Raw genomic sequence first — 22,222 nt, forward strand, 5'->3', positions numbered from 1 at the left:
TAAAAACGTTGGTGCTTTTATTGAAAACATGATGGAGCACTGGAAAACTGAACTGTTTGTTGGAAATGAAAGCTATGGACTTGTCAACATCAGAAGAGGAATTTTCCAAGGAGACTCATTGTCTCCTCTGCTTTCATTATTGTCATGATCCCTCTATCAACAATCTCACAAAAAACAAACCTCGGCTATCAAACATCCAAGAAATCTCACAAAATTTCACATCTGATGTACATGGATGACCTGAAGCTGTATGGGAAAACTGAAATGGAAATCCAGTCTCTGACTAACACTGTCCGAATTTTTAGCACTGATATCAACATGTAGCAACACCATCAGGGCCATAAACACCTGGGTCATACCTGTCATAAGATATACTGCTGGCATCATAAACTGGACACAGGTGGAACTGGACAATTTGGACAGAAAAACAAGAAAACTCATGACCATTCATCATTCACTACACCCTCGCAGCGATTTTGATCGGCTATATCTGCCTAGAAGATCTGGTAGCAGAGGACTCTTACAAGTAAAACAAGCAGTCAAAGAAGAAGAACATGCCCTGGCAGAATATGTAAAGCAAGGTGAAGAACCTGCTTTGATTGGAGTCAAAAATCAGAAACTCCTCAAAGCACAACAGACAAAAAATCAGTACAAGAAAACTGCACTACAAACTAAAGCTGACAGCTGGCACAACAAAGCATTGCATGGGCAGTTCCTTGGCAAAATTGAAGGAAAAGCTGATAAGGAGAAGACCTTGCTAAGGCTCACAAATGGGACACTGAAGAAGGAGACAGAAGGCCTGATTCTTGCAGCCCAGGAGCAAGCCATCAGAACAAATGCAATTAAGGCCAAGATAAAAAAATCAGCTGATGACCCAAAATGCAGACTGTGCAAGGAAGCTGATGAAACCATTGATCATATCCTCAGCTGCTGTAAGAAGATTGCACAGACAGACTACAAACAGAGGCACAACTGTGTGTCCCAAATGATTCATTGGAATTTATGCCACAAGTACCACCTCCCAGCAGTAAAGAACTGGTGGGATCACAAACCTTCAAAGGTAATGGAAAATGAACATGCAAAGATACTGTAGGACTTCCGAATCCAGACTGACAAAGTTCTGGAACACAACACACCAGGCCTCACAGTCATGGAAAAGAAAAAGGATTGGATTATTGATGTCGCCATCCCAGGTGACAGTCGGATTGATGAAAAACAACAGGAAAAACTCAGCAGCTATCAGGACCTCAAGATCGAACTGCAAAGACTCTGGCAGAAACCAGGACAGGTGGTCCTGGTGGTAATTGGCACACTGGGTGCTGTGTCAAACGATCCCAGATGGCATTTGGAAACAATAAACATTGACTAAATTATGATCTGTCAACTGCAAATGGCCATCTTACTGGGATCTGCACGCATCATCCAAAAATACATCACACAGTCCTAAACGCTTGGAAAGTGTTCGACTTGTGAACACTTCCCAAGTGTGGCACAGGCTGGTTAGCAGCCAGCTGCAATAAATCACTCTGACCAAGAGGTCATGAGTTTGAGGCCAGCCCGTGTCGGGATGAGCACCCGACAATTAAAAATAAAATATAGCCCCTGCTCGTTGCTGACCTAAGCAACCCGAAAGATAGTTGCATCTATCAAGTAGGAAATTTAGGTACCACTTATATGTGAGGGGGCTAATTTATGACACCATAAAAAAAAATCATCCAGCCGCCGTTGGAATGAGGAAGTTGCCATCACAGTGGATGATGAAGCAGCTGCTCCCTCTGTGGCCAGAATCAAGCATAACCTCAGGAAGCTGGAGGTTTAAATTGCCTCTGCGTCTGTCTCTGTTCTATGTTATATGGCATTGAATGTTTGCCTTATATGTGTACAATGTGATCCGCCCTGAGTCCCCTTCAGGGTGAGAAGGGCGGAATATAAATATTGTAAATAATAATAATAATAATAATAATAATAATAATAATAATAATAATAATAATAATAATAAATTTGAGCAAAGCCTATATTACAGACTTTTATCAGTTCATTTTTCAATCTACTGGACTATTTTTCACTTAGGAGTTAATTATTTTCTTACTTGCCTCTCACGGAAGTGAGTTCAAGGGTGGGAACAGCCACCGAGAAGGCACTCTCTCCTGTCCTTGTCAAGCAGACCTGTGATGGTGGTGGAACTGAGAAAAGCCTTCTCCTGTAGATCGTTGAACTCTTGCAGATTTGTACTGGGTGATAAAACTTTTCAGACAGTCTGGATCCAAGCCAAATATGCCTTTATATGTTTTATCAACACTTTTAATAGTACCAGGAAACTAAACAGTAGCCAGTAACGCTGTTTTATCAAGGGAGCTGTGTACTCCCTACAACTGGGCCAAGTCAGAATTCTAGCTACAGCATTTTGAACCCACTGAAGTTCAGGACAGTTTCCAATGGCAGGTCACACAGAGTATGTTACAGTAGGATATAATCAAACCATGTGTTATTGTAGCCAAATATGACATCTACCACACTGGTTTTAGCTGAGCAATTGCATTCCTGCTCACAGCTGAAACATGAGCATCCTGGTCCACACTTTGATTCTAAGACAACATCCAAGCTATAAGCCAGAGAAAATATGACTGTATTGTTAATTATAATGTACTGTCACTATTATTCACTTTTTTATATTCTTCCTTTTCCCAAAAACCGAGATTCCATATGAGCTGATGCAAAGCTTCAAAGATTCCTTGAACGAGTGTATTCTTAGGCCCCTTCCACACAGCTGCATAAAATCTACATTGAACTGAATTATATGGAAGTGTGGACTCAGATAATTCAGTTCAAAGCAGATATTGTGGATTATCTGCCTGGATATTCTGGGTTATATGGCAGTGTGGAAGGACCCTTAGAAGATGTGAAAGCCTGGATACAATACCTTCATCCAGTCTCAGTAAAAGTCTCAGTTTGTTACAATAAACATGTGAACTCTGAATCAAGGGTAATTTACTAGATCATTCTGGATGCTTCCACATAAACCCTGCCTCAATATTTAACACATTCTTACAAAGTGAACTGAATCTCCTCCTGACTTCCATGAGACATGGAGAGACATAGACAACTTCAAGTGATATATGAAAAATAATTCATCTTTTTGTGGTAATTTCCAACTGTCCAGAAATCAATGAGGCTCAACAAGGACACTGAAGAGCTAATTAGCCTGATACTGAAAATCCTCTTTATTTTCACAAAATGTTCTACACTTCATATTTTTGCTAAATTTGAGCCCTTCCACACAGCCCTATATCCCAGAATATCAAGGCAGAAAATTGGAATGTGGACTCAGATAACCCAGTTCAAAGCAGATGTTGTGGGATTTTCTGCCTTTATATTCTCGCATATAGTGTGGAAGAGTCCTTTGAGGCTCATCACTTTGTCAAAACAACCTTAAACCTATAGTTTGTAATTGCGTAAACTGTTAAAATTGAAGTTTTTATCATGTTTATATTTTAATTACTTAGATTATTGAAATAGTTTTCAGCTGTTTTAATGTATATATTTTTATATTACCTTTAACTTTATATTACCTGTAAGCCAAATTCTGAGATATTTTGATACAAGGTAGGGTAAGAATATTTTCGTCAATCAATAGAATAAGTAAGTTTAAAATTAAAGGCTCCAAATTGCTTAAAAATTTAATTTGGATGGCCCCAATCTGAAACATATTTTCAGTTTTAAGTGTAAAGACTCCTTTTGTCTTCTCCCTCTTCCAAAGCTGGGCTCAACAGATACAGCTAGATCAGCCTTCATGTGATTTGTTCTTACCATTGTGATGCCAAGGCTCCAAATATCAGATTTGACATTGTATCCCTTTTGGTTTAGTTCTGGGTTGATTCTTTCAGGCTAGACAAATAAAAGACAGATAGATTGATATGTAGTTGCTTCTCTCCTAAAATTCTTACTTTGGGATCCAGGGAAGGGAGAAGATCTCAGCTGTTACAAGCATGTAGTGAAATTAAGCACAGCTCTCATGAGTAGTATTATAAAGTTTTGGAGAGACTCCAAGGAGAAAATCTTCAAGAATGTCTTTTTATGTGCTGTGTTGTCTTAACCTAGTTTTTTTTTGTTTTAAAAAGAGGATAGGTTTGATTAATTTGTAACATCATGGTGGGAGACACCAGACAGACAGTGGCTGCTTGGATAACATGGACAGCAGCCATTTTGGTCAATATTAGTCCGGGCGTGATGCTTTCAGGAGTTAGTTGACGGGGGACAGGGGGACATTCCCCATCTTAAGAGTTGGGAGGACCCTGTTACATCACAATATATACTAATCACACTGAACTACAAACTTTTCAAAGAAATGACATTTAATTGGTACAGTGGAACATTTCAAGCTGTATTAAGTCATATCCCAAACCTGGAAATTATAACTTGTATCAATATCACTGGATGGAACTATCATGAAGCAATAAGACAGATTCTCAGCCTTATCTTATGCAATCCCTGCTGCAAAGTTCTCCTGGGCAGAAGTATGCTGGGCGTTTCCCAGAGACAGGGACTTTTCCACTGCAATACCCAAGAGCAGGACAGAATTCTCTCTTTTACTACTGATGCTCCTTTTACATGGTCAGTATGTGCTGAAAACAAATTAAAAAACAACTTCTGCCCTGCTGCATTCCTGCTATGGAGAGTTGTGCTGAAAGCGCACTGAAGATTTCCCAGCTCTGTGCACTTACTGCCATGTAAGGTTTACAGCCAGCATCCATTGTCTTGGCCACCGAATCAACGAGGTAACCGCTAATTCCAAAATCACACATCTTCACCTGTCCCAGTGTATTGATCAATACGTTGGAGGGCTTGACATCTACATGTGGAAGAGAAAGAAACCATCACTCCTTGCTATCAAGCTGTTTGCAGTGGGCTAAAGTAAAAAAGTGACACCAATAGAAATTGGTTGCTTCCACCAGAGGGCACCAGCAGTAGAGATCATATTCTTGCTAATCCCAACATTCGAAAAAGGTAGGTAAATAATTTCTTCCTTCAGGCCCTAGACTAGTAGGAGAATGGCCTGCTCTACCAAAGTAATAAGCCAAGTACCATAATTGCTGATCAGTGGATTCCCAAACCTCGCTCTAGCCTATGTCGTTGTGTTGATTCTATTCAAAACCATTGGACAGTTCTATAGGATAGCATTCAATATGAGGAAATACATTCATAATGAGTAAACTGGTAAATGGACCATGGGAATATATGATCCCTCCCGGAGTCCTTCTCCTTTCCAGATTAAAACAAAATGCATCCTTCTCTTAATCATGTTAAGCGCCAGAGATGAATCACATTGACACTGTGGTGGTGAAGGATGCCCAGAGATTCCTAGATTCCTAGAATAACAGAAACTGTGGTTAGCACCAAGGCAAGGAATTTGCTGGAGGCAGAGAAGGAGCAGTAGAGATTTACATATATTCCCAGTGTTGACTTGTGATTTGTTAATGGCAGTGAAGAATGTTGGCATAATGTCTGCGCCAATTCCAGCATCAATGTTCTCGCCACTTTGAACAGACAGAAACTTTTTACAGCAGTTAGAGACGCCAAAAGAGCTTCCTATGAAAGTCAGTAGAAGTAGATTCCTAGAGTGTGACATATCACAGCAGGCAGCATATAAGATCCCTAACAATATGTGGCATATATGTTCAAAATACATATAGTAATTTGAATGCACAATTAGGTGAGCACACAGCACCTTGCCCTGATATTAGGTTATCTCCCTTCCATCAAAACCACTACTGTAACCCCTGCCTCTTAAACCTCACTGTTCAAGGGGATTTCTTGGACTCTCTGGTAAAATTTTCCATGAAATGCAAGGGGAAGAGAGAAAAGTTGAGAAAGAGATACATATTGAGCTTATTTCATGTATCCAAAATGCTTAGCACCAAAAGTATTCAGGATTTCCCCCCCAGATTTTTCAACGTTTTTAATTCAATTCTTACAAGTTTTTGGTAGACAAAAAGAACAAATGAAATAAGTAATTATCTCATCCACCTATGTGGACAACGTTGATTTTGGAACTTCTTGGATTTTAGAATTCTGAATAAAGGATGCTCAACCTGTTTTGCATAAGTAGTTTTGTTTTCACACACTTTTGGATGCAACTCATTGCACCTCAGTAGTCTTCACAACTAGAATAATTTTATTCATATCATACCTAGGGGCAAAGTACTGAACATATATGCTTACAAGAGGAATTTTCAGTAATATTTCAAAATGGATCAAAGACATGTTGCTTTTAAGAAACTCTGATGAGAAGAATCCTGGATTGCCAAGAATCTTTGTAATTTCAGATTTATCCTATGTATTATCTGCACGTGGTTGTTTTGTGCAGACAACATTTTCTGCATAGGAAACAGTTTTTTGTACAGAAAATAGTGTTTTCAGCATATAAGATCCTGGAGTTGGGGATTTCAGTGTAGAAATTCACTCTGTGCAATCCTAATTCACAAAAAATGTGCAAAACAACTATTACTTTTGTGTAAAGCAAGAGAGCCAATTTGATGTGGTGGATTGAGCATTGGATTATGACCCAGATTTTATCATTGCCAAGTAATGGAAATCCCCAGAGGAATATAATGGCAAATATTGAATAGAGGTTGCTTTTGTTAATTCTATATGTTCAGTTTTATTTGATGTGTTATTGATTTTATATGTTGTTGTATTGCATTTTCTGTCTATGTGTTATTTTGTAAGCTGCCCCAAGTCCTTATGGGAGATGGTGGCAGGATATAACTAAAGTTTATTATTATTATTAAATCCTCTGTGAACAAATTTTGACAAGAAAACCCATGATAAGATCGCCATTATGATTTCCATAAGCTGGAAATGACCTGAAGACGAACAACAACAACAACAACGTCCTGAATTTTAACTAATCTTTGAAAACTGCAGCTTTCAAAAATGTTGTTGCAGCAATAAGATAATTGTTAACATCATTTGTCACCTGCTTCAAAAAGAAATTGGGAAAGAACCGCATTCCTACTTACAATGACCAAAATACATTCCCAAGATCAACCCTGATACTATCTGTGAAAACCACTCTCTTGAGTTGTGTTTGAAGAACAGGATCCTTGGCATATGCTGCGGTATTGGTATCTCTCTAAGTCCACAGAGATAAAATTGGTGTAATTGTTGTTGTTGCTGCTCTTGTGTGTCTTCATGTCACTTTCAACTCATGATGACCCTAAGGTGAACCTATCACAGAATTTTCTTGGCACAATGTGTTCAGAAGGCAGTTCACTTTGCCTTCCTCTAAGGCTAAGATAATGTGACTTGCCCAGGACCACCCAGTGGGCTTCCATGGCTGACTAGAGATTCTAACTCTAGTCTCCATTCATCATTCAACGCCCACACCAGTACACCACCACACTGGTTCTAGAATACTTTTACAATTATTGAAGCACAATTTTTTAATCTAGCATTCTTCAATAGTCTTCAGAATCAAATACAGTAGGCAATACTGGTTGCACTTACCTCTGTGAATTACAGAGAGCTTACTGTGCAGGTGCTCTAATGCTTTTACAATCTGGGGGAAAAAAAACAAGAGTGAGTTTCATTGGCTGAGGCAGGGTTATTACACTCTTTTCCTTGGAGTCCAGGCCTCAAGTTCATAATTTAACATTTAATTGGGGGTGGAGACAGTCTAGGTTGGGCATCCCAGCAATTAACAGGCAAGCGAGTGCTGAGCTTGCAGTCTGGCACCAGAGTGATTACCATGAATCATGTTTTCCTGGGCTCTGCCAACCGCACTTAATAATATGCTCAAATGATAAAGACTGATGCAAGGGTCAGAATAATAATAATAAAAAAACCCTTTACACATCCATTATTTAGAAAATTGGGATGGCTAAATCCCAAGAAAGGTTGGAAGTCCCTCTCAATGCAAGTTATCTCTTTTCAACATACCTTAGTATCCTTTAAGGAGGAAAATATAGCATTTAAAACAGTAAAAAGTTCCCTATGATTGTTTCCTACTATATCTCCTCCACTGAGTGGAAGGAGGGATTCAGATTTTTTAAAAGTTCCACAGGGAAAACAGAACCCCCATCCCACCACCCCTCCAAAAAATCAACCTTTGCATGTATCTATCTGAAAAGCTAGGCTTGATTAACTAGGCTAAAATTGTAATATGTCTGAAAATTTCATCCAATTCAATCCAAAAAAAAGAAAAGAAAATAATAAGGTCCCATCTATTTGCTTTTGTGTTTCTTTGTTTAAAATTTCAAACCGTAAGGACACTTACAACTGAAACTCTCACACCTATTCCGCTGCTATCTGTAAATCCCTATTCCCTTCAAAAGGTCGATGACCACCAAAACTATTCAATTGGTAAAAAGATTTGGGGGGAAAAAACCAATCTCTGGAGGCAGGTTCAAACAGTGGAACATCTTCATGAATAATAATAATAATAATAATAATAATAATAATAATAATAATAATAATAATACTTTATTTATATACCACCCTATCTTCCTGAGAGGACTCAGGGCGGTTTCAAACATGGCAAAACATTCAATTGCCAAAAAGAAACCATGCAAAATTTTAAACATAGTAAAAACAATAAACATAAAACAAGAATATACAATTCAAAACAATCACAAAAATTAAAAATCCAGTTACAATATGCTCCATCAACAGGGCCAAGATATAATGACCAGGGTTTCAGGATAGGCATAACCCTTGCCAGGCAAGACTAGTGCAACAGAATATCATAGGGCCAGGAAGTAGATAAAGTGCAAGGCAAAATCCTGTTACTAAGAACAAACCCTTAAAGTGCTATTCTTTCTCCCATCTTTTTTTGAAACATGATACATGAACAGCTGACTCACAGATGTGGACTCAAAGATGGAAAAGAGGTGTTAGATCCCCTTTGGACAAGGATGAAAACCAAGAGGCACTCACGGAAACAGCTATTTTTCCTAGGATATCCTCGGGAATCGTCAAGCCTTTGTCAATGACTTGTTTGTAGAACTTGTCCAGTGAAGTGTCCATGAGTTCCATGCAAATCCATACATCTCCCTAGAGAAATGCAATGGTAAACATTAACATTGGTTTTAAAGTCACCTCATCACCAAAACTAAGAACGCTGCCATCCAAAGGTTCCTTGTTCATTTGCCCTTCTTTCCTTATATCTCTTATACCACATATAGGAGCCTGATATTCCACATGAATATGTCTATCAGTGTCTCAGAACAACTCTGGATTCAGCAGACTAGGTTTTAGTCACTCTGTTTTGACATTATACAGGAATAGCTGAAAGCTGAAATCTGTACTATGGCAATATCTTTATTAGGTCAACTAAAACAGACAATAGCATCTGGGGAAATGTTCAAGATTTCTAGATATGTTACATATAAAAGCTAAAGGGAAATGGAAAAGGATGGAGGGATGGTTTCATCTACTCTTTGTTTTTTATCTTTCTTAATTTACTGCATTAAATTTCAATTTTCTGTTTTCAAAATTCCTAGAATCATAGGGTTGGAATGGACTGCAAGGACTATTTAGTCCACCTCCTGCCATTCAGTCATACTGTCAAAGTACTCCTGAGATACAGTCCCCCAGTCTCCATTTAAAGATCACTAATGAAGGAGAATCCATAATTGCCTGAACTAGTCTATGCAACCATGGAACAGCTCTTACAGTCAGAAAGATCTTTCTAATGTTTAGGTAGCACTTGGTTTCTTGCAAAATTCCTACATTAGTTTTAAGACTACTTGGGACAGTCATCTCTGCCATTTCTGAACAATGAAAACAAAAAAAGTTGTTATCTTTTTAATAACTTAAATCACTTTTAAAAATTAGTTGCCCTATAATTACTGGCATTTAGGCAAAATAACATATCAAAAATAACTGAGGAAAGGGAACAGGTTTGCTCAGCAAAAGCGATTTCCAGAAAGGCTATGTGAAGGTCTTGCCTGATACTATCCTCAACTAATAGTTCTTTCCATGCCAAAGGAACATTATTCTCCAGGTTTTTGATATTAAAAGTTGCCTTTACTTTAAGGAATGTATTGGGAAAGGAGACAGTTTAGGAAGCAGTTGGCAGGAGATGAACTGGTAAAAGAAAAAGTGAAACCAGGAATAGGAGAAAAGAGACAGAAAATGGTTTGCCAAATGAGAAAAAGTACACTTATTTCCGAAATCCAGTCAACCCGAAAATCCCTCCATCCAAAACTGGGAATTAAAAGAGAGTGTCCAAAAAAAGTCATGGTCTTAAGGCTATTTACCTTTGCAGACAGGAAGGCGGTCCTATCTTTTAGTCCTCTGGGAACAGAACCTTATTCCATTTCATTCTGTCACAACCCACACTATTTCAAACGGCATTATACACTCATACAACACAGTTCAATACAGTTAATCTGCATTATAAGGGACCACAGTAAACAGGCTGCCAATTTGTACTACACAACTTTATTACTTTGATACCACTTTAGCTGCTAGAGCTCCACTTTCTGGAATCCTGGGACTTGAAATTTTCCTTCCAGATAGTTTTGGTGCCTCCCCAAACTACAAACCCTAGATTTCCGCAGGATGCAGCCACTGCTGTTAGAATATAATCAAAGTACTATCATTTAAGTGGAATCAAATCAATCGACTTTAATGTGGAAGAGACAGCTTCCTATATACAATGTAAGACTGCAGAGCAAACATATGAAGTACATCAACTGGAAACCATAAAGTCGTACCTCTCGAAACAGGGCACCATAGAAAGTGACAGTGAAGGGACAGTCTACCGTCCTCATGGAAATATCTAGATCCATTAGCAGCCTCTTCTGCTCCTGGCTGTTCACTGTCGCTCGGATTCTCTGGAAGACAGAGCCTGTTTTAATTTTTACTCTTGTTATTCCCACTCATGGGGCACAAATGCTACAGGAAAGACGTCAACTTGGCTCCAAGCACAAAGTACATTTCAGTGGGTCTTTTTTATATATAAAAAACCTTACAGTTCTTTTTAACCAACAGTGAAGAACAAATTAACGTGGCCAAGAAGTTAAAAGCTGGAAACCTCTAAACTCAATAAAATTACAACAGCTAAAATGGGATTGTCAGTTGCAGTTGTCTAAGTAAGCAGAGATGTGGACTCGAGGACTCCTAACTCCCAGTTCTAATCCTGAGTGCAATGAAAGCTCTGGAGTGTGCTTGCAACTGTATGCACACTGTGAAGTCAGTGGGACTTTCTTCTGAGTAGATGTACACAGGCTTAGGCTACAAGTGTCTCATAACAGGCACCCAAAACTAGAGGCCAATGCCTTATATGCTTATGTATTTTTAAAGCCTCCTTGTGCCTGGGTGAAATGGGGATAATAATGCTTACCTACCTCACAGGGGTAATTTATGTCAGGGAAGCACTGTGAGATCCTCGGATGTGAGGTGCTATAGAAGGGCAAAGGATTATTGTTATTACAGAAGTGTTTTCTTTATCTCTCTCGCTCTCTCTTTTACTCTCCTTTCCTTTCCTTGTTCTTCCACTGTCAAAATTGTGATGGCACAACATTTGGTGGCGAGCAACTGCTGAGCAAGGCCCAGATTTAGCAATCTATGCTTTACCTGCCTCAAACCAGTGGCTCCTTGTATACACAGCACCTCTGAAAATAAGGACTTTCTCATTCACTTTCATGTGAATAAAGTGAATAAGAAGATCCAATGATAAAAAGTGACCACAGATCAGACAGGAGAGCCTGTACAGACATAATACTCATTGGGGTTTCCGGGCTGTATGGCCATGTTCCAGAAGCATTCTCTCCTGATGTTTTGCCCACATCTATGGTAGGCATCCTCAGAGGATGTGAAGTCTGCTGGAAACTAGTGGGGTTTGAATGAAAAGTAATGCCTCCACCTTCGTAACTCCTCAACAGATGGCAGTACTGGTATGCGGCAGGTACTGGCTTGTTCAGTAGACTCTACTCTACAGTTCCATTTGGTGGGAAGCCTTAGCATTAACTGTTGTGTTGCTAAAGTACAAAGTATAGAACCCTGCGCAGTCTGTCGGTCAATGCGACTTAAACAACATGCAGTCATTGAATTCTTGACAGCAGAAAGTGTCACCCCAAAGGAGATTCATCAGAGAATGAGAGCTGTTTATAGTGACTGTGTTGATGTGAGTACTGTCCGTTGTTGGGTGAATAAGTTGAAAGATATTGAGGCGGGAACATCTGACTTGCGTGACAAACAAAGAGTTGGATGTCCTGTGACAGCAACCACTGAGTTTCACAAGCAAAACGTTGACAGATTGATTCAGGACGATCGTTGTATCATTCAGAGAGAAATTTCAAGCATAATCAGCATTACACAAGAACGTGTTGGTCACATTATTTCTTTGCTTGGCTATCGGAAGATCTGTGCACGATGGATACTGTGAGATGCTGGTTGCGGAAACAGAGTGTCAACTTCTTCCGTGACGGCTTCAGAAAACTTGTGCATTGTTGGCAATGTATCAAATTGTCTGGTGATTATGTGGAAAATTGAATAGTGGGAGTTAAAGAGCACATTCTAAGGATTATTTCTGCGTTTGATTTATTAACATATTCCCACCCAAACCCAAGTAACGAAGGTGGAGGCATTACTTTTCATTCAACCCTCATGCGTGTGCGTGTGTGTGTGTGTGTACACACACACACACACACACACACACACACATATATATATATCTGTAGAATGTCCAGGGTAGGAGAAAAAAATCTTGTCTGTTTGAGACAAGTGTTAATATTGCAATTGGTAGGCTTGATTAGCATCGAACAGCCTTGCAGCTTAAAAGCCTGGCTGCTGGCCATACAGCCCAGAAAACTAACAGCAACCCAGTGATTCTGGCCATAAAAGCCTTTGACAACATCATACTCATTTATGGCAAAGTGTTACACCCTTATTATTTTACATCCAATTAAAAATAAGAATTTAAATCAAGATGCAAAACCATTATTGAAGTAGAGTCTCCAGGATTTGTCTGGCAATAACTATGATTCTACCTGTGCTAGGCCAACAACAGTTAAACTGGCTGGCACATTTCTCCATCTGGTTTGCATGCAAACTTGTAAGACCTTCCTCAGTACATCTGAGGAGGTGGACGGATATTCATGAAAATTCATACTAAAATATAAATCAGTCTTAAATGTGCTGCTCAGTTCCTCATGGCTTCCTTTTGTAAGTCTTATAACTTTCCCCGCATGTAAGGCTTCTATAGGCTCACCCATCTAACCATGATTTTGTGGTAGAACTGGAAATTTAACAATTGTTGTGGGAACAAAACAGGGGTACTTTTATTCATTAAATTGAATACTTGCCCTGAATTTGGTGTCAAAGTCACTGGAACTTAGAATTAACATGCTGCCATTTTAAAAGCTTATCATGGACAAAAGCAGGAAAATATATCTAATCACTCTATGTTTGTTTCTTGGAGTAATTATGGACTAACAATGATAGGTAACATATTTGTAACTGCATATTACAGAGTAAGAATGGTTGTATTTTTGAACTACTACTGCCAGAATCTTTCCTAGCCAGAGCAATCACTGTCCAGGCTGGGTATTAAAGCTCTGGTATTAAGCAATCTTCTACTTCAAAACATTTAAAAAAAGGAACATGAATTTTTCTTTATGTTTTGTATATTCACTCCCTTTGTGTTCAAAGAGTTTTAATTCACTCGAGTTTAATTCTCCCAAGTTTTTTTCAACAGAAATATGATAGTTATTATACTTTTTTCTTGTTTTCTGAAGCATTGACATTAAAATGCTGAGAAATTGTTACTGAAATATTAAATTTGATCTTTTCTCTCATGTTATGACATTATTCACAATTGCCATTATGTCATTATACAAAATGTGCAATACCATTGTTATAAAGAAGTTCCTCTGGGATAGTATTAAATATGTGCTTACTAGTACGTAACACTATAAACACAATCACTACCAAAGAATGAAATAAAATAGGAAAATAAATCTGGCTCTACTATTTTTCTGTTTTACTGAATAAAGGTTATTTATGTTTTTGTCTAGCTCTTTTCTCTAGAACAGGGGTCCCCAAACTAAGGCCCGGGGGCCAGATGCGGCCCTCCAAGGTCATTTACCTGGCCCCTGCCCTCAGTTTTATAATATAATATTTTTATATCACTTTTAATAATATAATATACTAGCTGTGCCCGGCCACGCGTTGCTGTGGCGTTGTCTGGTGGTGTTGGTGAGAAATTGTTGAGGTAGTGGTGGCATTGAATGTCTGTTTTATGGTTGTCTTTATGTTTAGTATGCACACTAAAGTGGATTATATGGCAGTATGGAGTCAAGATAATCCAGTTCAAAGCAGATAATATAAGATTCTAAATGGGTAATATAGCTGTGTGGAAGGGCCTTGAGTCTACACTGCCATATAATCCAGTTAAAATCTGATAATCTGTGGAAGAGGCCTAAGTGAGGCCTAACTGTGCCTGTCCCCTGGGCTGAGTTGGTTGCTAGCATACCAAGTGGGCAGAGCTTAGCCTTCAAACTGGCAGCAATTGGATAAAAACTATTATTCCTCTCCCTGTAATTAGGACTTTACTTTTCTTTTATTTTTGTTGTATCAACCTAGAGCCGTGAATGATGGATTGTGTTGTCAAATTTCAAGGTTGGGGGGCCTGTAGTTTGGTTGTTTTGTCCGCTGCCCTGATGCCATCACTCTTTTATATATATAGATTGTATATACATATAATATTGAACAAATATTATAATGTTATACAATATAATACTAATAATAATACCATATAATAATATTAATTATATGTTATATATTACATATAATATTACAGTATAGTGGTATAGTTCCATATAGTAATATATAATGCTAATATTGTGCTATGCTAATAATATAATATATTAGAGCAGCTGTATGTACATACAATATCAAGTCATTTCAGACTTTGGCAGAGCCTAAGTCTAAAATTAATTATTTATTTACTGCATTTATTTACTACATTATATCCCACCCTTCTCACCCCGAAGGGGACTCAAAGGGTGGGATAAAAATGTAGTAAATAAATGCAGTAAATAAATAATTAATTTTAGACTTAGGCTCTGCCAAAGTCTGAAATGACTTGAAGGCACACAACAACAACAATTCTAATTAACTTGACTATCTCATTGGCTAGAAGCAGGCCCACACTTTCCATTGAAATCCTGATAGGTTTATGTTGGTTAAAATTGTTTTCATTTTAAAATATTGTATTGTTCTTTCATTGTTGTTGTTGCTGTTTTGCACTACAAAAAAAATAAGACATGTGCAGTGTGCATAGGAATTTGTTCGTATTTTTTTTCCAAATGATAATTCGGCCCCTCAACAGTCTGAAGGATTGTGGACCGGCCCTCTGCTTCAAAAGTTTGAGGACCCCTGCTCTAGAATATACAAACAAGAATTACCATATGTTGATTGCTAACAAACATTCGAAAGCCATAATATTATAACAGAGCAGACAGTAATCAACTTAACAATTCATGCATAAATACAGATTACAATTAGAAAATTGCAGTTAGGAAAAAGAAATAATTTCTCTCCTATGTGTTCCACAAAAGAAGAAGACACCTGCTTCTGCTTGTTACCTCTTCTCTTTCAGTATACCTGAATTACAAACCAAGGTCTAAAATTTAAAATCGGTGCTTATTCCAAAATTGACTGCCATAGTTACTTGGTTCAACTGATATGAGAAACTATGGTTAGAGACTTCTACACTGCACTTAAGGACACCAGGGAGAGAGATGCCTCTGGCTTGCTCATGTTTTGGCTTATCTAGAGTAAGGAACATGATAGTCCAAAGACAGCCAAAGACAGAAAGTACGCAAACAAGATATATTAATATACATACCTGTATATTTAACTTTTTACATCAATAGCATCAGTTCACACAAAACAAGATGAAAACAGATGCAAATAACCTAAGGAATTCGCCACATACAGGCCTCACTTAAAGTGCTTCAGGAAAAGTTACAAGGATTGTGCTAAATATTCAAGAAATGTTTGCATTACACCAACAATTTGTACAGTCCAACACCCCATTTCTAAGATTTGGCTGCAAAGAGCTTCAAGCAACAGTCATTATGAGATAACTTAGAATTGTGGGATGGCCACATCTTTTTCGTAAAACCAATCCTATATGAAAATCAAATCCAGCAAAGAAATAAAATAATGCAATGAAAGATCTGGAAATATAATCCATGAGAAGCAAGGCCACAGTATGTCATTTTGGGCACTGATACCAGTAAATCGCAGCTTTAATTTAGATGGATTATTTTCCAACTATTGATGTTTTCTCTAATTAAGCTTGGTTCTTAAGTTCATTTATTATAAATCTCATGAATAAACTAGACCTTGCTTATCTGGAGGCATCAAGATTTCATGCTTCTTCTATGTAAGTCACTAATTCGTCTCAAATCCCAGGTCAGCATCTATCAGAGTTGGTCTGTGTGAGTATGTGATTTGGAAGGCATTACTGCATAAAAAGAGAGAATAGCTAGAGTCTCACTTTACCTTCACTGCCATAATTTGCCCACTGGGCATATGTCGCATCATCTCTACCACTCCATAGGCACCACGCCCCAGTTCTGATATTGGCTCAAGGTCATCAGCTTTGACTTCAAAGTTCTGTGAAGAAATAAGATCAAGAGATGGTCAGCAGAAATATTAAGTGTAGTCATGTATGCAATGCAATATGGTAACTGGAGTGTGAAAAGGCTCTGGTTCTCCTCAACCTGCCCCCCCCCCCAACTCCCCCATTCTGGCTAGGTTGTAGGACTTCTAGTTTCCGCACCACCTCCATTCCCCAGGCATGTTTCAATTTCCTTCCTCATCTTCCTGGTGTGAGATCATACTTCTCATGCTGGGTTTTAACATATAACTTCTTCCTTTTGCAGCTTAACTTCTATTGAAAATAAGAGACCAAATAGCAAACCCTCTCCTCTATAAGCATAAAACAGGCAGGAGGGATCATAGAGAGCAAGAATACTCCTACAAGCAGCATTTGCTGCTTCTGTGAAGATGCCTGTGAGAACGTTTCTATGTGTATGTGTGTCTCCCTCCCTTAATTGGAACTAAAGGGAAACTGCTTTTCATGGAACAAAGGCACTCTGCATCAGACATTTCTTTGATTCAGTACTGGGTCACTATGCTCCAGATGGCTCTCTTGCCCTGTCTCAAAATGTGATGGGAGCGGATACCAATTCTGGCAGGCTTAGAAAATGCTAATGGGTCTAGCATCCCACCAATATATTCACACATGACAGCTTAGGTGAAAGAGTAGTGAGAAAGGGGTCAAATAGCTGCACCACCCAGATGCACTGGACCTCAAACTAATCATGCAGTAATATTTCCTCTAAGTAACAGAACGGCCAGATCTCCTATGGTTCTGGAAAGAGAAACCATCCCACCAAGCAATGTCAAGCCTGAAGAAGTATCTTCAGAATTCAGTGTCACAAGGCACACAAAGATCATCCAGTCCTATGGGATGCCCCAAGGGAAAGACATTCAAAATGAACAAGATTTAGTTTAGTAATTCGAATCCCAGTGATTGAAACAATCAGACTATGTGGAAATATCAAAACCATATTGATCTTGTTTGAAGAGGCCTTCCTTCTATTTTCTCTGACCATATGACAAATTCTATCTGTGATTCTCCAATAGTTTTTTTCTTGTCAACCCAATATATATCTGCTTTTTTATATTATTCCATTTTGTAAGGGTTGCAAGACATATTACAAGCTGTCATGGAAAATAGCAATGATTCTTCAGAGAACTGTCCAATGTGGAAGTCATATACACATGTGCATGTATCTTTCAATGATCAGGTTCATCGGCCAGCAAAACCTAATTAAGGTCACGTATTTCCTTTCCTTTCCCCTCCTTGATATCTTTTCTTGTCGTATGCTTTTTTTAAGGTAGGAAGTGTTGATACGCAAGCTACTCTGGGAGCCTTTCCAACTGTAGGAGTGCATTATAAAAGTTACAAATGGATACATAAAAACACAACATATCTGAGATATGTGTTCTCATGAATCTAAAGACCTATTTTATCAATGTGCATTACTGCCATACTTGCCCCATTTGCTATGGAAGACATTTGTGATACACCAATGCTTCCATTAACAAAAATAATGAACAGTGTCACAGTCTAATTACTGCAATCTCTAATGCTCCTGAGAACACAATTTTTTTCTCCTTAAAAGGGTTATTATAGCTTCCTCCTTCACAAAGTGGCTAGCATTCAGAGAATCATATATTTGGAAGGGGCTGCCAGGGCCCTGCAGAAATACAAAACTAAAAAGTATATAGAGGAATCCAGCCTCTGTTTAAAGATCAGCACTTCAGACTTAGCACTTCATTTAACAGCACCTATAAAATGAAATAAGTTGCTGTTAACTGCAACATCTGCATCAATTGCAGAACGCTTGCTTGTGAAGCTAGTGCACACACATTTACGTATTTATTTATCTGGGTTTTTTTTCAGGGACTCAAGGTGGCTAACAACAAGGTATGAAACACAAGGCATTCCTGCATTATACAGAAAGTCCATTTGTGTCTCAACACTCACTGTACAGAAAAGCAGTGCAAATATATTTGATGAGTTAAACTCACACAATTTTCTTAATACATGAGAAGTGGTATCCACACCATTTCAGTCTACAGTGTTTCCTCACTACTTCGCAGTTCACTTTTTGTGGATTCGCTGTTTTGCGGTTTTTCAATAAACTCTAAAAGACTATTATAAACAATAAAAATTACAATTTAAAGCCTAAGGAAGGGGGGAAGGAGAAGCCAAAGGGAGAGAAAAGGAGCCCAAGCGGCAACGGGAGGAGAAGGAGATGATTTATCAACACACGATTGGTTGACAAAGACTTAAAATGGTGTATAACTACTAAAATAATGTATAAATATTAAAATAAATATAGTGTTCCTACTTCACAGATTTTCACTTATTGCGGGTGTTCCTGGAACCTAATCCCAGCGATAAGTGAAGGAACACTGTACTTGCAAAGGACCAACTGAGACTGCACTGTAAGTGCTGAAAATTAAAGCCTTCGGAACAAGTCTTTCCAGCTTTATTAGTTACACCAGGAAGCGCAACACTGTTTGTAGACAGCTGCTAATGCAAGCCAGAGCTTAGCAATCAGCATACTGCCACTGAGCAACCGCTGCTATTAATATCAGTAAGCAGGTGCCACCATAGAGATGTTACATAAAAAGCTGTGCAGGCAGAGTTCAGGGTGCTGCCACAGCCTTCCACGGAAAAGCTACACGCCTTGCAATCTGGGTTATTATTACTTGGAGACGCAGTAGGAGTTACCCTAGAACGAGCCAATTTAATTTTTGTACATACACCTTCCTGTTGAATTTGTAACAGGGTTGATTTGTTGTTTGGATTTGCATCAGGTTAGATGGAATATTGCAGTCAGAGAATACCCAAATTATTTGTTTAAATATTTTTTTATGTTTTACTCTGAATTCAATATTCTGGCTTTTGCTGAGTTTGGAATTTGAGATGGAACAGAGGAACGAGGGGAAAAAACTCTATAGTTCAGGTGTTTTCAAATTATTTACCACACAAGACCAAGGATTGAAAACTTAAATTATTGAAAATACACAAACCTTCTTAAAATTGTGTCTTATATGATCTCAAATCCTTTACATTGGTTCTTGGTGTTTTAAAGTGTTTTAAACTATGCCTTTAAATCAATTTTGGCTTTGTTCTTGAACTTGTTTTACTTTACTTTACTTTTATTCAACATTGGCTACCTTGAGCCTCATTTGCGTGAGAAATTAGGAATTTAAGTCAAGAAGCAAACAGAACTATAACTTTCCACAAGCTAAGACTGGAGAAAGTGTAGTTGTCCAGAAGCTGCTTAACTTGAAACACCTATCAGCAGCAGTCAGCAAAACGTTTAGGGATGGAAGATGGGAGCATATGTTCTCCCCTCCCCCAACCCCCCAAAATATATGAAACATAAAATAAACTTGCAGCATCGGTTGAACTGTTACAGCTACCCTTCATATGTCCTTGAACTAAGATATTAAAATGAAATTGATTGACAACTTAGCTCACAATTAAGCAACCTTTGCTGTAGTACTATGAAAAGATAGATATCTATAGCAAAGAGTATTTACACACTTGAAATTCACCAACAGGAGTGCATTCTCAAAAGAAGTGAAGAATATTCTCCAAAATACTTATTTGTAGTCATGACAAATAAAGGTAATTACAGGAAATTTCAATAAGTCAACTGTTTTTGCTTCTCAAGAACAAAAACAGATGGCAGTCTGGCAAGCTAACATAATTTAGATTGGGGCTTTTAGAACTTTTCTAGTCATGATCCTATTTTGCCCAAGAATTTTTTACGTAACCCTGGATATATAGATATATAAAATAGGTATGCAAATTGAACATTTGCTGATAATAAATCATAAAGAAATTGATTTTAAAGCACTTCTTTGGTACACATATAATTTTACCATTTGTTAAAGATGAAAGCAAAATTGCATACTAATGAGATGGAGGTACTTGTTTATACAGTATTTAGAATTAAATCTTGGCTGAATATTTGATACTACATGATGTAGAGAATGCTGTCATGTCTGCTTTGTAGCCTCAAGTGGCAGAATATACAGGCAGTACCAAAGTTATGAACAAGATATGTTCTGCAGGTTTGTTCTTAAATTGAATTTGTATGTAAGTTGGGACAGGCACATTTTTAAAGTGCAACTCCAGCTATATATAGGGAAGGGTTAACTCTACTGTGGTATTTGTTTTGCTATCTGTGCCCCTGTTCAGAAGCTTTAACCTAACCTCACTTTCTGTCCCTGTGATAATAGGATTTTGAAATATTTGGCTTAATGTCAAAACAACGATTGGGGATAAATCTTGAGTGGAACCTTTTTCCGATGATAGCTCTTCCAGGAGTAGATTTCTCTTCCGAGGGTAGATTTCTCTCACTTCCTGTTGTCTCAGCCCTGTTCTTAACTATGTGAAGTTTGTAAGTCGGATGTTTGTAATTTGGGGACTTCCTCAATGGACCTTCTACTTAAGAGCATCCCAACTTAAGAGCATTTTGAGTTAAAAGCTGTTACTCAGCCCAGGTTTTGCTTTGACATAACAGCAGCATTTTGAGTTATGAGGGAGTACCAGAGGGAGCACTAGCACCAAAGTACAGGGCTTTAGGGCAGCTTCCGTGCCTTGTGCTCTTGCCCATTTTGGCAGATTGCTGTCCGCTTTATTCTTGTCCACTTTGAGGAACTTTGGGTTAGTTGATTTTGTGTGGTTTTTATTCCTGGCATGTTTGGCTTCATGAAGAGAGAGAGGGAGAGAGATCAAGAGAAAGAGGAAAGCTGGGATGAGTATAGTATGAAGAAAATGATGCTTCTGCATAAATCGCTCTGATCCCAAAACAAATTTTCTCACTGAAATGCTATTAATCTATTTCAGGCTCCCAGCTTCCCCCCCATTTTTGTTATGTGTTTTTAAATAAGAAAATGTGCTTTATAAATAACAAATAATGTATAAATGTACATTCACATGGAATAATACAAAAGAAAGATAAACTTTAAATGGTAGAAGCACAAAGTCTTCAGGACAGACCCCCCAACCTTAAGGTCCTGCTTTTGAACGCCAGATCTGTCAATGGTAAAACAGCTGTCATCCAGGATTTGATCCTGGATGAGAGGGCAGATCTGGCATGCATCACCGAGACATGGCTGGATGAGCTGGGAGGTGTGAATCTTACCCAGCTGTGTCCTCCTGGTTTCGGGGTGCATCAACAGGCCAGAGTTGGGGGGCGGGGAGGAGGAGTTGCGGTGATCTTTCGGCAGTCCATCGCCCTGATCAGATGCGCCGTTCCACAATCCCCGAGGTTCGAGTGTGTCTTCCTGAAGGTGGGAGCCCGAGACAGCTTGGGGATTCTGTTGGTGTACCGTCCACCCCGCGACCCAGCAGTCTCTCTGTCCGAGCTAGCAGAAGTGGTCTCCAATGCGGCCCTTGTCTCCCAACAACTGATAGTTTTGGGAGACTTTAACATTCATGCCGAGTCCACATTGACAGGTGCAGCTCAGGATTTCATGGTTGCCATGACAACCATGGGGCTGTCTCAAGTTATATCAGGGCCCACACATCAGGCAGGACACACCTTGGACCTTGTTTTTGTTGTGGACGGTGGGACAGTCAGAGTGGAAGAGCAAAACATTCTTCCAT

The 22,222-nt window shown here is 38.6% G+C and overlaps 1 protein-coding gene across 3 annotated transcripts in view; it reads right to left on the minus strand.

The window, feature by feature from the left end:
• Positions 1–22,222, minus strand: part of map2k6 (mitogen-activated protein kinase kinase 6) — a 114,371-nt gene that overhangs the window by 17,581 nt on the left and 74,568 nt on the right. For 2 of the 3 annotated variants that reach the window (XM_003216980.4, XM_062970868.1), the window contains exons 4-9: positions 16,519–16,632; positions 10,719–10,838; positions 8,935–9,051; positions 7,507–7,558; positions 4,722–4,849; positions 3,808–3,885 (exon numbers count right to left, since the gene is read on the minus strand). In XM_003216980.4, the coding sequence (XP_003217028.1) occupies positions 3,808–3,885; positions 4,722–4,849; positions 7,507–7,558; positions 8,935–9,051; positions 10,719–10,838; positions 16,519–16,632 (609 nt within the window). The remainder of the gene's footprint in view (positions 1–3,807; positions 3,886–4,721; positions 4,850–7,506; positions 7,559–8,934; positions 9,052–10,718; positions 10,839–16,518; positions 16,633–22,222) is intronic. The other variant, XM_062970867.1, reaches the window with a different exon arrangement.

This window comes from Anolis carolinensis, chromosome 2 (genome assembly GCF_035594765.1).
Source record: "Anolis carolinensis isolate JA03-04 chromosome 2, rAnoCar3.1.pri, whole genome shotgun sequence".
NCBI lineage: Eukaryota > Metazoa > Chordata > Lepidosauria > Squamata > Dactyloidae > Anolis > Anolis carolinensis.